The sequence below is a fragment of the Anguilla anguilla genome, chromosome 9, assembly GCF_013347855.1.
Source record: "Anguilla anguilla isolate fAngAng1 chromosome 9, fAngAng1.pri, whole genome shotgun sequence".
NCBI classification, from domain to species: Eukaryota; Metazoa; Chordata; class Actinopteri; order Anguilliformes; family Anguillidae; genus Anguilla; species Anguilla anguilla.
In genome coordinates, this window is record NC_049209.1 from 27,337,493 (window position 1) to 27,354,076 (window position 16,584).

Here is a 16,584-nt window from a genome sequence, read left to right on the forward strand (position 1 = left end):
CTACACTTTTGGCTTAAATCTCTCAGATGACAAATAAGAATAGTTGAGAAGTAGATAGATTTTTTATTGTCTTAAGATAAACAGATATAACCCTCTTCGTGGGACTTTCTCTCTCTCTCTGTTTATTTATTGTCTTAATTGTCCCTATAAGACCAGTAGTATAAGACCAGTAGTGTCTTTAATTAGTCATGATACATTTTCTGTTAATTCTGTGATATGTGGGGCTACAATTTAAGGTTATTACTCAAAATATGTGGAAGATGTGCAAACACGTGTTGTCGACGAATCTGTATGAGTGAAGAGGTATTGTTCACATCTATATAGAGAGGCAGGGGTGCTTGTACGTGTGTATGTGGGTACCTGTAGGTTGGAGCATGTGGGAGAGCATGTACCTGGACCATTGTTTTGCACGCCAAGATAGAGTAGGTGTTTATAGCTCTAACAAAGCATGTTCCTAAAAGATAGATAAGGGGGAATATGTATGGGGTTGTGGTGTTTTGTGTGTATATGTGGGTGTCTTTTCGTGTGTGCTTAAGTTCTAAGGTGTTCCCTTATAAGTGTTAGGTGTTAAGTTCTCTTATTTTCAGCTGGTGTGATCTCTGCAGCTCTATCTCTAAAGCTATCACTCTTGACCCTGATATAAAATAGGGCTTATAAAAATCCCGTACAAACTCTTCCGATTACTTTCCAAGTTGCAACCTGGAATGTGAATGGATTACAGGAAGGCATAAAAAAACATAAAATCTTATATCATTTGGGGAAACTGTCCTCTGATATAATTTTTCTACAGGAACTCCACTTCAAAGAAGGGCAAATAGAATACCTTAAGTGGCAATGGGTGGGGGAGTCCTTTGAAGCGGCATTTACTTCTAGGAGTAGGGGTGTGGGAATATTCATTTACAAGAGGATACCATTTAAGTTGGTCTCCCAGCACACAGATATCTATGGTAGATTCCTAATAGTTAAATGTGAAATGTTTGGAGAACTCTACACCCTTATTAATGTCTACAAACCTCCCATCTCAGATATGTGTTCTTTAAGTAAAATTCAAACTGTGTTAGACAGTTCACCAACAGGAGTGATCATATTAGGGGGAGACCTGAACAACATATTTAGATCCTATGATAGCTCAACCAAAAACAGGAAAATTAATCCACCAAAAAAACTCTTGAAACTCCTTTCTGTTAACAAACTGCAGGATATATGGAGAACTTTACATCCTAATACAATATATTAAACATTTTTCATACCCTCAGAATAGTTATAGTCGAATAGATTACTTATTTATATCTAAGACAGGCCTGGGCAGGGTACTATCGAGTAAAAATGAATGACATTATAATATCGGATCATGCCATAGTTATGTCCCCGAAACAAAATACATTGTCTCATAGGATATAGAGAACGAATAGGAAATATTTAATGGATACTGAATTTTTGAAGCATATTAAAAGACATATTGATTCATTTATCCAAACAAATGTAGATGGGGGGACCCTCAAGACAGGTCAGAAATTGGTATAGTTTGGGATGCATTCAAGGCATGCATAAGAGAAATAATGTTAGGGTTTGCAGCAAAAAGGAAAGCAGGCCTGGATAATGAAATAAATAAATCGAGGGAACACATAAATATGTTAGAAAAAAAACATAAGATACAAGTCAATAGTAGAACGTTAACTGAATTACAGCAACTGAAATTAAAACTGGACAGCTTATTACTCAAGAAAGCTAATGACTTTAGACATAACTCAAACCTAACCTCATTATTCAAAAAGGTTATAAAGAGACAACCCGTATCTCTAAAAAATAAAACATTAGATTTAGTCTATAGAAATAATCAGATCATTAATGAAGAGTTTAAATTGTTTTATGAGAACCTATATACATCAGAAATAAAAGAAAATTACCCTCTTCCCTTTGTTAAATCACTTAAGTAATTTACCTGTACAGAAATTAAATCTGCTATTAACAATTTTCCTTTAAAAAAGCTCCAGGAATGGATGGCCTCCCAATAGAATTTTATTCAACATTTTGGTCAAGCATAAATTCTCTTTTTATAGAAGTCTTATAGAAGTAAATTCTGCCCAAAAAAATCACACGCTCCCACAAACAATGTACCTAGCAACAATCTCTGTAATACCAAAGTCAGGCAGAGATTATGATAGGCCTTCTGACTTCAGATCTATTAGTTTAATCAACTGTAAAAAAAATTATTACTAAAGTCATAAATAACAGACTAGCACAAATCTTACCAAATATTATCCATCACAATCAAACCGGATTTATACAAAACAGAGACTTAAAAACCAACACTAGAACATGTCTATCCTTAATACAGTATGCAAAGAAGTATAAGAAAGATATAACACTAATGCCGGTTGATGCAGAAAAAGCTTTTGTCCGACTTGAATGGTCTTGTCCGTATAAAGTGCTTGAGGTTCATGACTTTCCAGTGAAATTTGTTAATATGGTAAGAACAATTTACAAATCTCCAAAGGCACAAGTATATACAAATGGAATTCTTTCTGAACCCTTTCCTTTGAGTAGAGGCACAGCTCAGGGATGCCCCTTATCACCCTCCCTGTTTGCATTAGCAATCGAACCTTTGGCTCAAAAAATTAGACAGACAAAAAAAATAAGTGGCATTACAATTGGTAAGAAACAATACAAACTTAATTTATTCACTGATGATTTATTACTCTAAGTAATGTAAACACTTCCATTCCATATGTAATAGACATTATGACAAGCTTTTCGAAGCTATCAGGTTATAAAATGAACGAAGGAAAAACAGAATTAATCGTAATAGACAAAAGTATAAATCATTTGGAAAATCTAAAACAAAACAAAGCGCAAACAAGGAGTATTAAATACCTTGGTTGCTATATTAGTGCAGATAAGGTACAGCTGTATAAAGACAAATTTCTCCCATTAATTGAACACCTTAAGCAAGACATTGAAAGGTGGTCTGATTTGAAGATTAATTTAATAGGTAGAATAAACCTTTTCAAGATGATGTGGCTGCCAAAATTTCTATACATATTTCAGACTATTTCTATTACCCCACCAAAATATTTTTTTAAACAAGTGAACTCACTTCTTTCTTCATTTATATGGTCTAATAAAGCTCACAGATTAAGGAGAAAAGTATTGCATTATCCTCAAGAGGAGGGAGGCCTAAATCTCCCCAATTTGGAACTTTATCACAACGCTCAAATTATTTATATTGACCATATAATTAACAATACAAATGAGGAACCGTGGATAGATATTGAAAATCATCAGTTACAGCCTAATAGTTTACTTCTAGCTCTTTTTTCCTAGCAAAAAATTAAAACAGTACGTTTTGTAATTAATAGTACATTAAATGCTTGGAAAAAAAAGAAAAAAAAATACTAGATCAAGAAATACATATACCCAAACATATACAAATTTGGAATGACCCATCAATAGCTATTCAAAACGCCCAACTACACTGGGAGACGTGGATAAACTGTGGAATTCAGAAATGATCAGATATTATAAACCATTAGGCTACTCAGTACTTTCATTTCAGGAACTAAAGAATAAATATAAACTAAAAGACAATTTTTTAAGTATTTGCAATTGAAAAACTGGATAACAGAAAATTTGACCTCGGAAATAGAGTTTTAACTGAGATAGGGGAAATTCTAAATAAAAGGGATAAAAAGAGACAATTATTAGGTGCTGTATACAATATCCTTGCCAAAGCTGAGGGCAATGAAGAATGACTACAAAACACGTATAACAAATGGAATAAAGATCTTGTTATGGTACATGCAAAACAAAACTTGAAGGAATGTTTACAACTCACATATAAAATTACCACTAATGAAAATTTATGTCTAATTCAGTATAAATTAATGACAAGAATATACTATAGTAGAGACAGAATTCATAAGTTCGACACCAGCTCCTCTGATAGATGTTTAAAATGTGGCACTCATACATGCCTTTTGGTACTGTGAGAAAATTAGAAAGACTTGGGAGAACATTGAAAGACGGATTTCAGGAACTTGTAATTGTAAAATTGCGTTCTCACCAATGATCTGTCTCCTTAAAAATGTTTGGAAAATAAGATACCCAACTGGATGGCAAATTCTTTTTTCGTCATTAGTTTATAAGAAGCTAATATTGCAAAACTGGAAAAATAAAGAAGCACCTACACTTCAAAAATGGAAAACATTAATGAAATATTACTTGAGTATTGAAAGGACAATGTCAGAGGACAGTAACAAAGAGAAACAATTTCATAAGATATGGAGCTCAATTCATGAAGCTCTGTAGATTGAGTGGAGCTGCAAAATCACCCAGCATCCATACATTTTAAGGAACCCTGTGTTTCATCTTTAATTTGTTCTGTTTTGTCCATATGTCTGTGTGTGTGTGAGAGTGATAAGTGGTGGTGATAAGCACCATATGTTTGTGTGGGTGGGGATGCAATATTACTTGTGGTGACAACTGTATGTGACTGTAGGGTACTTGTGGATGAGCAACTCAAACAGGGTCAAATCATGTAACTTGATTTCTTCAAGAAATTATGATTATGTAACATGTTCAAATATTTTGTTTGTATTGTATTCAGACCCTTGCTCACTCAATAAAAAAATAATTAAAAACAAATAAAATAAATGCTACACTGGGATCTTTGTGTGTGTGTGTGTGTGTGTAAGTGTGAGTGTGTATGAGAGAGCGAGTGAAAGAATTACTCCCTAAACTCACAGAAAAAGTCCCAACCTCCCAAACCTACCTGAATCTCAAAAAAATCAAATTCTCCTGGGAGAGGAAAGGTGCTGCTAAAATTTGGCTGCACAATATGTTGCTACCTGCCACAGTCTAAGGGACAGTTGTGACATTCATAATGATGAATTGTCTTATTTTATTATCTTCATCCAATAATCATTAGTATATGTATTTGTATGTATTTGTTGTGTTTACTGTTTTATAATTCATGACATTGCACTATAGTTTATATGCATTGTGCTTTGTTTTATGAAGATTTGGCAACACATACTGTTTATAGTGAGCACCATAATTCATTGGACAGTGACACATTATTTGTTATTTTGGTTCTGTACTCTAGCACTTTGAGTTTGAAAAGATACAATGACAATGAGGTTGAAGTGCAGACTGTCAGCTTTAATTTGAGGGTAATTAATAGTACATTAAAGAGTTATGATATATACAGGATATCGCAAATTCAAATTCTAACTAGTTAGAATGCAAATTGTTGATATCAGAAATTGAATTGTAACTAGTTAAAATGAATATTATTGATATCAGAAATTAAATTTTAACTAGTTAAAATGCCAATTCTTGATATTGGAAATTCTATTTTAACTAGTCAGATTTAAAACGTTTTTCTCATTCATTTCAATGGGAGTTGGAATTTGACCTAGTTAAAATGCTAATTTCTGATATCAGAAAATCATTTACTGATATCAACAATATAATTTAATTAATTCCTCTCTCTCCTCTGGTCATGTTCCCTCTGTTTTTAAGACGGCTCGTGTTACCCCACTACTCAAAAAACCCACCTTAGACCCCTCCGATGTAGCAAATTATCGACCCGTATCCCTTCTACCCTTTCTGTCCAAAACCCTCGAACGAGCAGTTCTTAAACAATTAACCTCTTTTCTCCATCAGAACAACCTGCTAGACCCTCACCAGTCTGGCTTCCGATCTGGGCACTCAACAGAGACTGCACTCCTAGCTGTGACGGAGGCACTTGCCACTGCAAGAGCCTCACCCCTTTCCTCTGTCCTGATCCTTCTTGACCTGTCTGCAGCTTTTGACACGGTCAACCATAAAATACTCCTCTCCACCTTGGCTGGGATGGGAATTGCCGGGACTGCCCTGTGTTGGTTCGCTTCCTATCTTGCAGATAGGACCTACCAGGTCACCTGGAAGGGGTCTGCCTCTGCTTCCCATCCACTTGTTACGGGAGTGCCGCAGGGATCTGTACTGGGTCCTCTGCTGTTCTCCTTATACACCAGATCTCTTGGCTCAGTCATTAATTCACATGGTTTTTCCTATCATTGTTATGCAGATGACACACAACTCTTCTTTTCTTTCCCCCCCTCGGCCACACTGGTCAATGATAAGATCTCTTCCTGCCTGGCTGACATCTCCACCTGGATGGCCAGCCACCACCTGAAGCTCAACCTCAACAAAACTGAGCTGCTCTTCTTCCCGCACAAGACCTCCTTGCTTCGTGAACTCTCAATCACGGTTGATGGCACCACAGTGACTGCCTCTCACTCTGCCAAGAGCTTGGGGGTGGTCCTGGATGACCAACTGGACCTCAAGGAGCACATCAAGGCAACATCAAGGTCCTGCAGATTCCTCCTATACAACATCAGGAGGATTCGACCATACCTGACGACGCACTCCACCCAGCTGCTCGTCCAGGCTACGGTGACCTCTCGCCTTGATTACTGCAACTCTCTCCTTGCAAACCTGCCAGCTTGTGCCATACAGCCACTACAGATGATTCAGAATGCCGCTGCCCGGCTCATCTACAACCTCCCCAAATTCTCCCACGTCACTCCTCTGCTGCGATCACTTCACTGGCTACCGGTCGCTGCCAGGATCCGATTCAAAGCCCTGACCCTTGCCTACACTGCCGCCAACAGGACAGCCCCCATCTACTTGCAGGAAATGACTCAATTCTATGTGCCTGCTCGACCACTCCGCTCTGCAGCAGCAGGGCGTCTTGTAACCCCTCCCACCCGCCCAAAGGGATCACAGAGCTTCTCCACCCTAGCTCCCCAGTGGTGGAACGAACTCCCCGTCCCTCTCCGAACCTCCCCCTCACTATCCATCTTCCGCCGTGGCCTGAAGACTCATCTCTTCAGACTATACCTAGAATAACCACCACCATGCTGTGTGTATATATATATATATATATATATAAAAATAAAAAAATAAAAAATAAAAAAAACCCCTTTTCCTTGTCACTTGTTACATGTTGCCCCATCCCTGCACTTCTTGGTAAATTGTATTTGTCCTAATACTCTAGCTTAATCTTCTGCCTAGTTTGGCTTTGCAGATGTTAGACCAGGATAGTGTTCATTGTTCTCAGCTAGAAATAGCTGTACAAAATAAGTAATTGTACCTTACTGAACCCGTATTCAGCAGTTGTCTACGATCATGAAAATGCACTTCTTGTACGTCGCTTTGGATAAAAGCGTCTGCCAAATGAATGTAATGTAATGTAATGTAATGTAATTTCAACTAGTTAAAATACCCATTTCTGATATCATGAATTCAATTTTAACTAGTTAAAATACAATTCTTGATATCAAAAATGAAAGGTCCCATATGGGGCGACATAGCTCAGGAGGTAAGAGCGGTTGTCTGGCAGTCGGAGGGTTGCCGGTTCGATCCACCGCCCTGGGCGTGTCGAAGTGTCCCTGAGCAAGACACCTAACCCCTAACTGCTCTGGTGATTGAGAGGCATCAATTGTAAAGCGCTTTGGATAAAAGCGCTATATAAATGCAGTCCATTTACCATTTACCATTTACCATTGAAATGAATGGGGAAAATGCTTGAATTATAACTAGTTACAATTGAATTTCTGATATCAAGAATTTGCATTCTAACTAGTTAGAATTGTATTTGCGATATCCTCTAGAAATTAATTAAAGCTAAACCGGCTTGCCATAAAACGCGAACATGTTAAAGCTAAAGTGAGCTAAAGTAACGTTAGGCGACGAAGCTGTGCTTTACTCGCGTTTTGCCTACTTTAGTTAACCTAGTTAGTGCATATGGATGCTATCCTGCATGCATCAGTAGGAGCTAAGGACACACGGCTACAACCACCGATACAGATGTATGGACACACGGAAGACAACAAATAACGTTACATATGCCATAGCTAGCTACCTATGTAGTACGGAGGGCAAAATGGAGCTTTACAATGTCGCAGCAGTGTATGTGCGTGAGCTCGACAACACATTTTTCATAGAAAAGGTAGTTTGTAGCCTTTTTTGGTTCATTACTGTGGTGGTACAAGTGACAAGCAGTAAATGCTACTGTGCTGTTAGCCTTTATTGATCGTCGTACAAGGTTCATGTAAAGTAGCTAGCACAATCTGACAGCACTAACCCATAAAAATGTACTGCGCATGGTACTTGCTCAATCAAACAGTAAATGTGAAAACTTTTGTTTACAGTTTTCTGTCACACCCTCAATAAACGGCAAAACTCCCAGTAGAACATTGCATTAAATCTTTTAACGTTATCGATTCCGCTAGGCCACAGTGAGTGAAATTACACGATCTGGCCGTATAGTTTCTATGTACATTCCGTCAAAATGATTCAGCCTTGTTGTTTGCTACCTAAACTTCACAGCACAGTCATTGCCGTTATCATGCTTGCCACATGAAGTGTCTCTTTTCAAAACCCATTTCAACCATTCACAAAAGACCTGGGACTTTGAAGTCATAAGGTGGTATCAAGTCTCCAGTGAAAATATTGCCCTGGCTATATCAGTCAGAATTCAAGTTGCGGCCGTGGGTCTGGACGGTTTCGTGCTTGTTGATACGTTGGTCACAAACCAATGTTGACACAAACGGGTTGATTGCAAACCCATAAAGCCCAAAAAGTTATTGGAGGCAAAAATATTATGTGCAGGAAGAAATATGAAATTCCAAAAGCACCCATACGTATTTGGTTCGACCAAATTCGGGGCCTTGATCTACAACCTCCTACAGCGCACAACTTCAGATTTATAACTCCCTACAGTGTTATTGGCTGATTTCAATGGTGAAAACATTAATGACACAAGAAAACTCAAAGCTCATCATTCAGAATCATGACGATGAAGGCAAATTTCAAGTTTCACTTTTTATTTTGAAAATTACCATTTGTTTAAATCTTAGTGTGTTAATCTGATTATCTGATACAATAAAGTGTATACAATAACAACTGAACAGATACCAAGTGTTTTCATTATTAAAATCATTTAGCATACAATTTGGTACAATAAAGACTTCAAAGAAAACATTAAAATGAGCAGAGAAATTTGTTGCTGGTTGCTACATTTCATATACACTGTATGCATATATCCATACATGTAATCATATTTTGTTTATTTATGTATGTTTACTTTGTAGCCATCAGACTATCAAACCAGCTATTCCCAAAACAAGTGATATCAGCAAAGTATTAATTTTAGCAAACTATCAGATGGCACTGTGATATCCCTTTAACTAATAAAACTGCAAAAAAAAGGCATCGTCAACAAGATGTAGTTTTAGGAAGTAATCTGCATCACTTAGTAAAAAAATTTCATTTACATGTATTTTTATATCTTTATATCTAGGGGGGACAATATGCCTACTATAGCAACAGCACACACTTGGCATTTTCTGTTGGCTCCACTTTCATTATTTTCAAACCGTCTCCAATCAAATAAATGCAGAATACGAGTAAATATACTTAACAATAAATAATAGTAAAAGCGAATCAGCTTTGAGCTCTTGTAGTTTTTTTCTTACTTTTGGTAGTTATGCAGGATGCACTGCAAGACATATCCTGGCCATGCGTCACACTCTTCAATGGCTTTTTCTCTGAGGAACAGGTCATAGGTCATAGGGCAATGGTGGGACGGAAGGCTGCTGGACCAGGCCAAATGATGAAGAAATACGAGTAAAGTGCACTCCGCTTATGAGAACTGATGGCCAAACTAAGAATCAAAACTTGTGGGGAGAAATTAATAGAGGCCAAAGTAAAATGTCCTATGTTAAGAGTCAACTGCTTTTGAGAACCATGGTAAAAGAATTTGGTTTGTGATGAGCTGGGTGAGTTCAAACAGCTGAAGGACAGAGAAGGGAGGCGGGGCACTTTTATAAAGGCTGTTAGGGTGTAGACTGCCTTGCCTACATGCCCTCCCCTTGCCAAAAAAATAAAGGCGAAAAAAGGACAGTTAAAAAATTACACGAGGAGTAACAAAGAAAAACATTTTGGAGGAACCGAATGGGGAAAAGTCGATGTGCTGTTAAAATTGTAATAAAGCTGCGGTTTGCACGGTGATCACTGCACATCGCTGGAGAGGACACAAGACGACTGCGGCAGCTTCCACAGCGATCCTCTCCATCTTACACGCTCTACCGTCCCAGTGACCCTAGTCTACACGATACTCTTACCCCGCTGTCTTCCTGATAATCCAACAGACACTGAGAAAAGGTGCGCATAATGGCATAACTGTTCTTAAACCAAACCACTAAAAAACAAAAAACTACAGTACTAGAAATATAAAAAAAATACAATTAATTATAATCATTTTAATTGCAGGAAGAATTGTGGCTTTTGGAAGAAAAAGTGCAAATCGATTCTTTTTTTTTTTTTTTTTTGGTTATCTTACACGGATATTAGAAACATATCTGCATATATGCAGTCTGCGTCAATAGCGGGTTTCAGTGGCGGATTTTAGTCAGCGCATGTCTTTCCTGCTTTTCCGTTTCTAGGTTACGAAGCAGTGAAAAATTCCTTATAGGCAGAACGCGCACAATTAACATGCCTGAGAAATACGGTAACATTAAAATAATGTGGAAACAAAATGGCTGCTGCTCGCGCACCACAGTCATAGATGCAGATTCTTTAAAAGAGGGATGTGGCTGAAGCTTCAGGAATGGTTGTTTTGCGGTAGATCGGGTGCGGCCAACTTTGGTCCTGGAGAGCAGAGCAGTCTGCTGCTTCTGGTTCACACCTCATAACTATTTTCACTCGGAAACCAGGTGAGGTGAGTTGTTCACATGCTGTTGGTGTGTAATTGACAGCTTTAAGTGGTCAATTACGGGCAGAGAAGCAACGAAACTTGTCACGCTCTGCGGCTCTCCAGGGCTAGGGGACCCCATTTTAGATGGTGTTCAGTCCTCTGACTAGAAGACTAGAGCAGAGAGAGGTTGTCTGTGTGTTCCTCTGTGTGTGTGTGTGTGTGTGTGTGTGTGTGCGCGTGTGTATCTATGCCTGTGCCCGTATACACATTTCCAAGACACCTGAGAAAGAGATGAGACGAGTTGATTTCTCTGTCTTCCACAAAAACATATCTACTCACTGATAAGACAAATATGTCTCTATAGATATTAACAAAATCTAAATACAATAAACAAATGGAATCACTTTATCTAAGGCACATTATTTGAAAGGGGAAGGGCAATGCAAAATAAAAAAAGTCACAATCTCTCAACCAATTCGATTTGTCTCTAAACCTCTGCACGACAATGTAGACTTCAACTTGCAGCACAATAAAAATGAGAAATTTGCAATAGCATCATAAAAACATTGCTATGGTGTGTATATATGTATATGTGTGTGTGCATGTAAGGGGTGGGGGGGCGGTCATTAAAGCTTCACATTCTACAAAAATCCCCAGACTTGTGGCAGTTTTCTAGAACGTTCCAATTACCAGGAAAGGAAGTCACACTGCAGAGTAGATGACAGAGGACAACGGACTGGTGTAAAGAAAGCCATGGAATATAGCTGGCCATGAATTCAACTGGTCCATCTCCCATACCTCCATGTCCTATCAATGGTACACTATTGTCAAATGGACAGGCTTATATCAGTAGGTTCTGGACAAATGTGCCCGTTTGGTTTTTGTCTATGCATGTGTCTATTTGGTGAATATAAAGCGTGGAATTATAACAGCAGAATAATAATTGTATTATTAACATAAGCAAAAATATGACTTGTGCAGGCCTTTGGCATGACTAGAGCCGGGATGTGATTGGCTGAGGAGCTGCAAGAGTGAGGAGGATTGGGTGATCTGCTGTTATCGCTCCAGTGAGCGGGGAGGAACCATCTGTAGTTTGCAGGCCTGGATTGGTCGACCCACATCATCATCTAGAATTGAGTCGGGGAGCAGTCTGGGGAAAAGAGAGAGAAAAAACAAAGTTTATCATCCATTCTTTCTCCCATCAAACCCACTCTACCCCCTACTAACCCTCAGTCTGCCTCTAACCCCTCTCAGTATTTATACATCATTTCACCGGCCCTGAATGACAGAAATATCAACCAATGCCCTTCAGAACTAATAATCTCTCAAACGCCACTGTTTCTAAACATCAGATTCTCCATTTGACTTGGTCTCAGCCCTGGGAGGCTTCAAAGCACTCAGCCATCATGGCATCACGGAGATGAGGTGAGGGTGTGTGTGTGTCAACAAGAGTCTAATAAAAAAGGGTATGTGTGGACTATCAAGTCATTTACCAAGTCTAGAATGCACCTCTCAAAGTACGAAGCAGTGATTTGAACATCCTCAGGACCTCTGCACTCATTGAATGTAGCCACTGATGGCTCTAAATTCCCAGGACAGGAATGCTGAATACCACTGTCTCTACGAGCACCATTTCAACGGGGACTGATCTGGAGCTTGGAGCCCCTGTCCTGTGGCTCCGCCCTCTTTCTCCACCTTCACTCACCACTGACAGGTGTCCGTTCTTCGCCTTGGCAACCAGCAGCTCGGAGCCGGCTGTGAAGTCGATGATCCCTTCCTTCCCCTGGCCCACGGTGAACTTTATACTGCCAAGGGAGGGAGAGGGGAACGAAAGAGACGAAGAAAGGGAAAAGGCGGAGCAGGGAGGGATGGAGAGGAGGGGCGGAAGGAGAAACAGAGAGATGAAAGGGAAGGAGAGTGGAAGGAGGAGTAAAGACAGGCAGCATAGGGATGAAAAAGGAATGGAGGGATGGATTCAGTTTAAAAGCGAGATTGTCTCAGGTTGCTTTTCCATAAACACGATTAAGACGACTCTAAGCAACGCATCGGCACACTTCCTCCCCATCCCTTACCTCCCCTGGTTTATGTTGATATTGTTGATTTTCTCGGCACAGATTGCCAGTTTCGTCAGGGCCTCAATCAGGTGATCGCACTGCAGAACCACATCACCCTGGAAACCAGGGGTCAGAAGGCAAGAAGGAAACGTCACACAACTATTGTGAATTGTGATTACTAAGAATGTTCGAAAACATATTCATTTTTTCCTGTTTGCCACAAACATTCGATAATATCAGCCACGTCAATCTAAATTCAATCAATGGCAACGGCAAAAAAAAAATAGAATCTAGACATTTCTCAGCAGTATCACTAGGAAATCAGGTTGGTCACGAAAGTTCTCCTTGAACAACTATCATGGAGCGGTCATGGTGTCACCCTGGTAACCTTCCAAACAAGCCTGCCCCCACCTTCTGCTTGTTGTCCTCACAGGGCACGTGCAGGACGAAGAGCCCATCACTCAGGGAGCTAACAGAGATACCTGGAGAGAGACAGATGGATGGGGGGGTGGGGGGGGGGCAGAGACATGGTCTGATGAAATGGTAAATGCTTGTTTTTTTTGACAATACTATGTGAACCTGCAGTCCTGCCAATAAAGCATGCTGATTTTGAAATGGAGAGGAGAGAAGGAAAGAGTGAAAGTCAGGAGGGTGGGGAAGAAGATAGAGATAGGTATCACAGAGAGGGAAGGGGGAAAGAGGAAGGAAAGATGAGGGAAAGCAAAAAGAAACAGAGGGAAAGTGGGAAACATTTTCACTTAAATGTGGCCTTTAACAAAATGCAAAGTGTTTGTTTTAAAAGATATTTTTACTTTTACCGTTAACCCATGACAGGCACATTCAAAAGGAAAATAGAAACTATACAATTAATTAAAAACAACACTTTAACAAAAACATTAAAACAATTAAAACGAATACAAACTCAAACCTATCAGATAGAAATACAGTGAAAACAACTTCTTAAACCCATCATTGTCCAAGCTGCCAATTGCACTAACCACCAAATAATTTGAAGCCCATTTTAACTGTCCATCAGATTGGAACAAACATATTCTACCACATGGCTCTAAGAGACCATTCTCCTAAACACCAGCTCTGGATCCGTAACCAGCCCTGATCTGATTATCTTTCCATACCCCAGCAAAAACATTAAAGTCCACTTGTGCTTGTTCTCACAGTATGACCGGTACTCAGAACGAAAAGCCCCACGTCAAAAAGAACCTCGAGTTCCCAGACAGTTCTTCCCCCAATGAAATCAAAGGGCTCCAACACAGCGCAGAAACCGGGGGCGCAAAATCCTTGGCCCAACAGAAGAGGCAGCGAGAGAAAGGAAGAATGCGAGACATGAATTCTGAGTCGCTGTATTGCTGTATTTTTGGCAACATTTACAAATGTTATTTCATGCCAATAAAGCGTTTTTTGAATTTAAGTTTGAATTTGAGGGAAGGAGGAGGGAGCTAATCAGTGTAGCAAATGTGAGTCCTCACTGCGCTGTTGCACACCCCTCCCCCCGCCATCCCTCACCCCCTCACCCCCTCGCTGCCTCCCTCACCCCCTCCCTCCCCCCCAACCCCCTCCATCTCTCCCTCCCTTGCTCCCTTACCCCCTCCCTCCCTCGCCCCCTCACCCCCTCGCTGCCTCCCTCACCCCCTTCCTCCCCCCCCAACCCCCTCCATCTCTGCCTCCCTCGCTCCCTTACCCCCTTCCTCCCTCGCTCCCTCACCCCCTCCCTCCCCCCAACCCCCTCACCCCCTCCCTCCCCCCAACCCCCTCCATCTCTGCCTCCCTCGCTCCCTTACCCCCTTCCTCCCTCGCTCCCTCACCCCCAACCCCCTCCATCTCTCCCTCCCTCACTCCCGCCCTCCCTCACCTTTCAGAGCGGTGTATTCAATGCGTTGCTTCAGCTTGGCCTCCTCTACGATCACAGCGAAGTTGGCGGTTAGCAGGAGCTGCCGGGGACGCGCCTTGTAACCCTTCCTGTCATACTTGGTCACTGCAACACAATACTGGGGGGGGGGGGGGGGAGATGGGGCGGTCACACACATGCACGCACACACGCACACACACACACATTACATTGTTAATATATCTGTACAGGCACATTAATAGAGGAATGCACATTGTTCATCTGGCATGGATTTACATACGGCACAGTAGTGCCTAACACACAGAAATGCACTGTTAGAGTATAACCACGGTTACACATATATATACATACATATATATACATACATATATATATATATATATATACACATACATATATATATATATGTATGTATATATATATATATATATGTCACACATATGACCACACACGCACGCACGCACACACACGCACGCACACACACGTACAGAAATGAAGCGCTTACCTTCACCCTGTCATTGCCCAGAACCTGAAGCACCTTGGGGTTGATGTCTTCAGAGTCTGAACCCGGGGAAGGCATTGAGGGAGAGAAGAGGGGAGAGGAGAAAAGAGGGAAAACAGAAGAAAAGAGGGGAGAGGAGCAGATTAGAGGGTGAGTGGGAGGGGGGAAGGGAGAGGAAAGAAAAGAAAGGCATTGTGAAATAGGGGCAGAGATAGGTCAGCTCTATTAAACTGATTGCCCACACGTCCACATGTATGTGTCTGAGAGTGGGTATACAAATAAACATTTGCCTGTGTCCGAATATCTTATACTGTGTTGCAGTGTGTTTTGTGCATTAAAAATACGAACATGAATTCAACACAGAGAATGTTCACAGTGAACTGTGAGTTCCTTGTAAAAGTTCCTGCAGAAAAATTTCAAATGGAAGGGCCTATGCTGCTCGGCCTCGTATGAAGAGAGACCCAAAGACGAGAAGAGGGATTTTTGCTGTGGATTCCCCTTGGACTGTTTTTCTAAATATAAACTCTGCGCCCAACGTGGGGCTGTACGTATTCAATTCCAATCCTAATTGGGAATGCCCAATTGTCTGCAACCACAAACTGTGTTCCTGCACGAACCCCGCCGCCAATTTGGAAGACATTCACAGTTCTCCTCCGAAACACAGGCTGACAGAGTGGAGTTGGAGGAAGACCTTTCACATGCGGCTTTGAATGCGTCCTCCCAGCTGACTGAACCCTCCCTTATCCGGGCGAAGCGACCGCTAGCGGCGTGTCTCCCTGCGGAGCTACCGGCCACTGCTGGCACCGGCAGGGTCCGTTTTCCATCAGAGACGACGAGGCTCGTTCGTTTAAAGTCAGTGCGTCTCTGTGCGTGCGTGCGTGCGTGCGTGCGTGCGAAGGACTCACTCAGCCTGGTGTTCACAAAGAGCTTGGGAACGCTCTGAGGATAGTTATCCTTCTTATCCTTGAAGATCTCACTGGCGACCACCTTTTGTTCCATCTGGAGGAGCAGAAGGAAGGAGCGGGTGCACGTCAGAGAAAACAAAATCAAAACAGAAAAGGGGGGGAGGGGGATGAGGAGTGCAAACTCAAGGCAAAAGAAAGGAAGGAGTCTTGATTTATAAGAAACAGGGACTGGCGTGTTTGGTTAAGAAAAAGAGGAAATAACAAAAAACAAAAAAAAGACCGAAACATTCCACACATCCACACAGACACTGCCCCTCCCCTATCAGATGCGTTCACCGTACCAGCGGTATGATACCATATGATACCAGCAGGCCCAGACCAGCGGGCCCAGACCAGCAGAGCCAGACCAGCAGGCCCAGACCAGCAGGCCCAGACCAGCAGGCCCAGACCAGCAGGCCCAGACCAGCAGGCCCAGACCAGCAAAGCCAGACCAGCAGGCCCAGACCAGCAGA

General features: G+C 41.2%; 1 protein-coding gene across 4 annotated transcripts in view; it reads right to left on the reverse strand.

The window, feature by feature from the left end:
* Positions 1–8,856: 8,856 nt before the first annotated feature.
* LOC118235444 (unconventional myosin-Ic-like) overlaps positions 8,857–16,584 on the reverse strand; it is a 68,265-nt gene continuing 60,537 nt past the window's right edge. For all 4 annotated transcript variants that reach the window (XM_035432832.1, XM_035432833.1, XM_035432835.1 and 1 more), the window contains 7 exons: positions 16,073–16,166; positions 15,171–15,226; positions 14,669–14,804; positions 13,210–13,280; positions 12,817–12,914; positions 12,450–12,549; positions 8,857–11,894 (listed from right to left, as the gene is read on the reverse strand). In XM_035432832.1, coding sequence (XP_035288723.1) covers positions 11,868–11,894; positions 12,450–12,549; positions 12,817–12,914; positions 13,210–13,280; positions 14,669–14,804; positions 15,171–15,226; positions 16,073–16,166 — 582 coding nt within the window. In that variant the 3' untranslated portion in view covers positions 8,857–11,867. The remainder of the gene's footprint in view (positions 11,895–12,449; positions 12,550–12,816; positions 12,915–13,209; positions 13,281–14,668; positions 14,805–15,170; positions 15,227–16,072; positions 16,167–16,584) is intronic.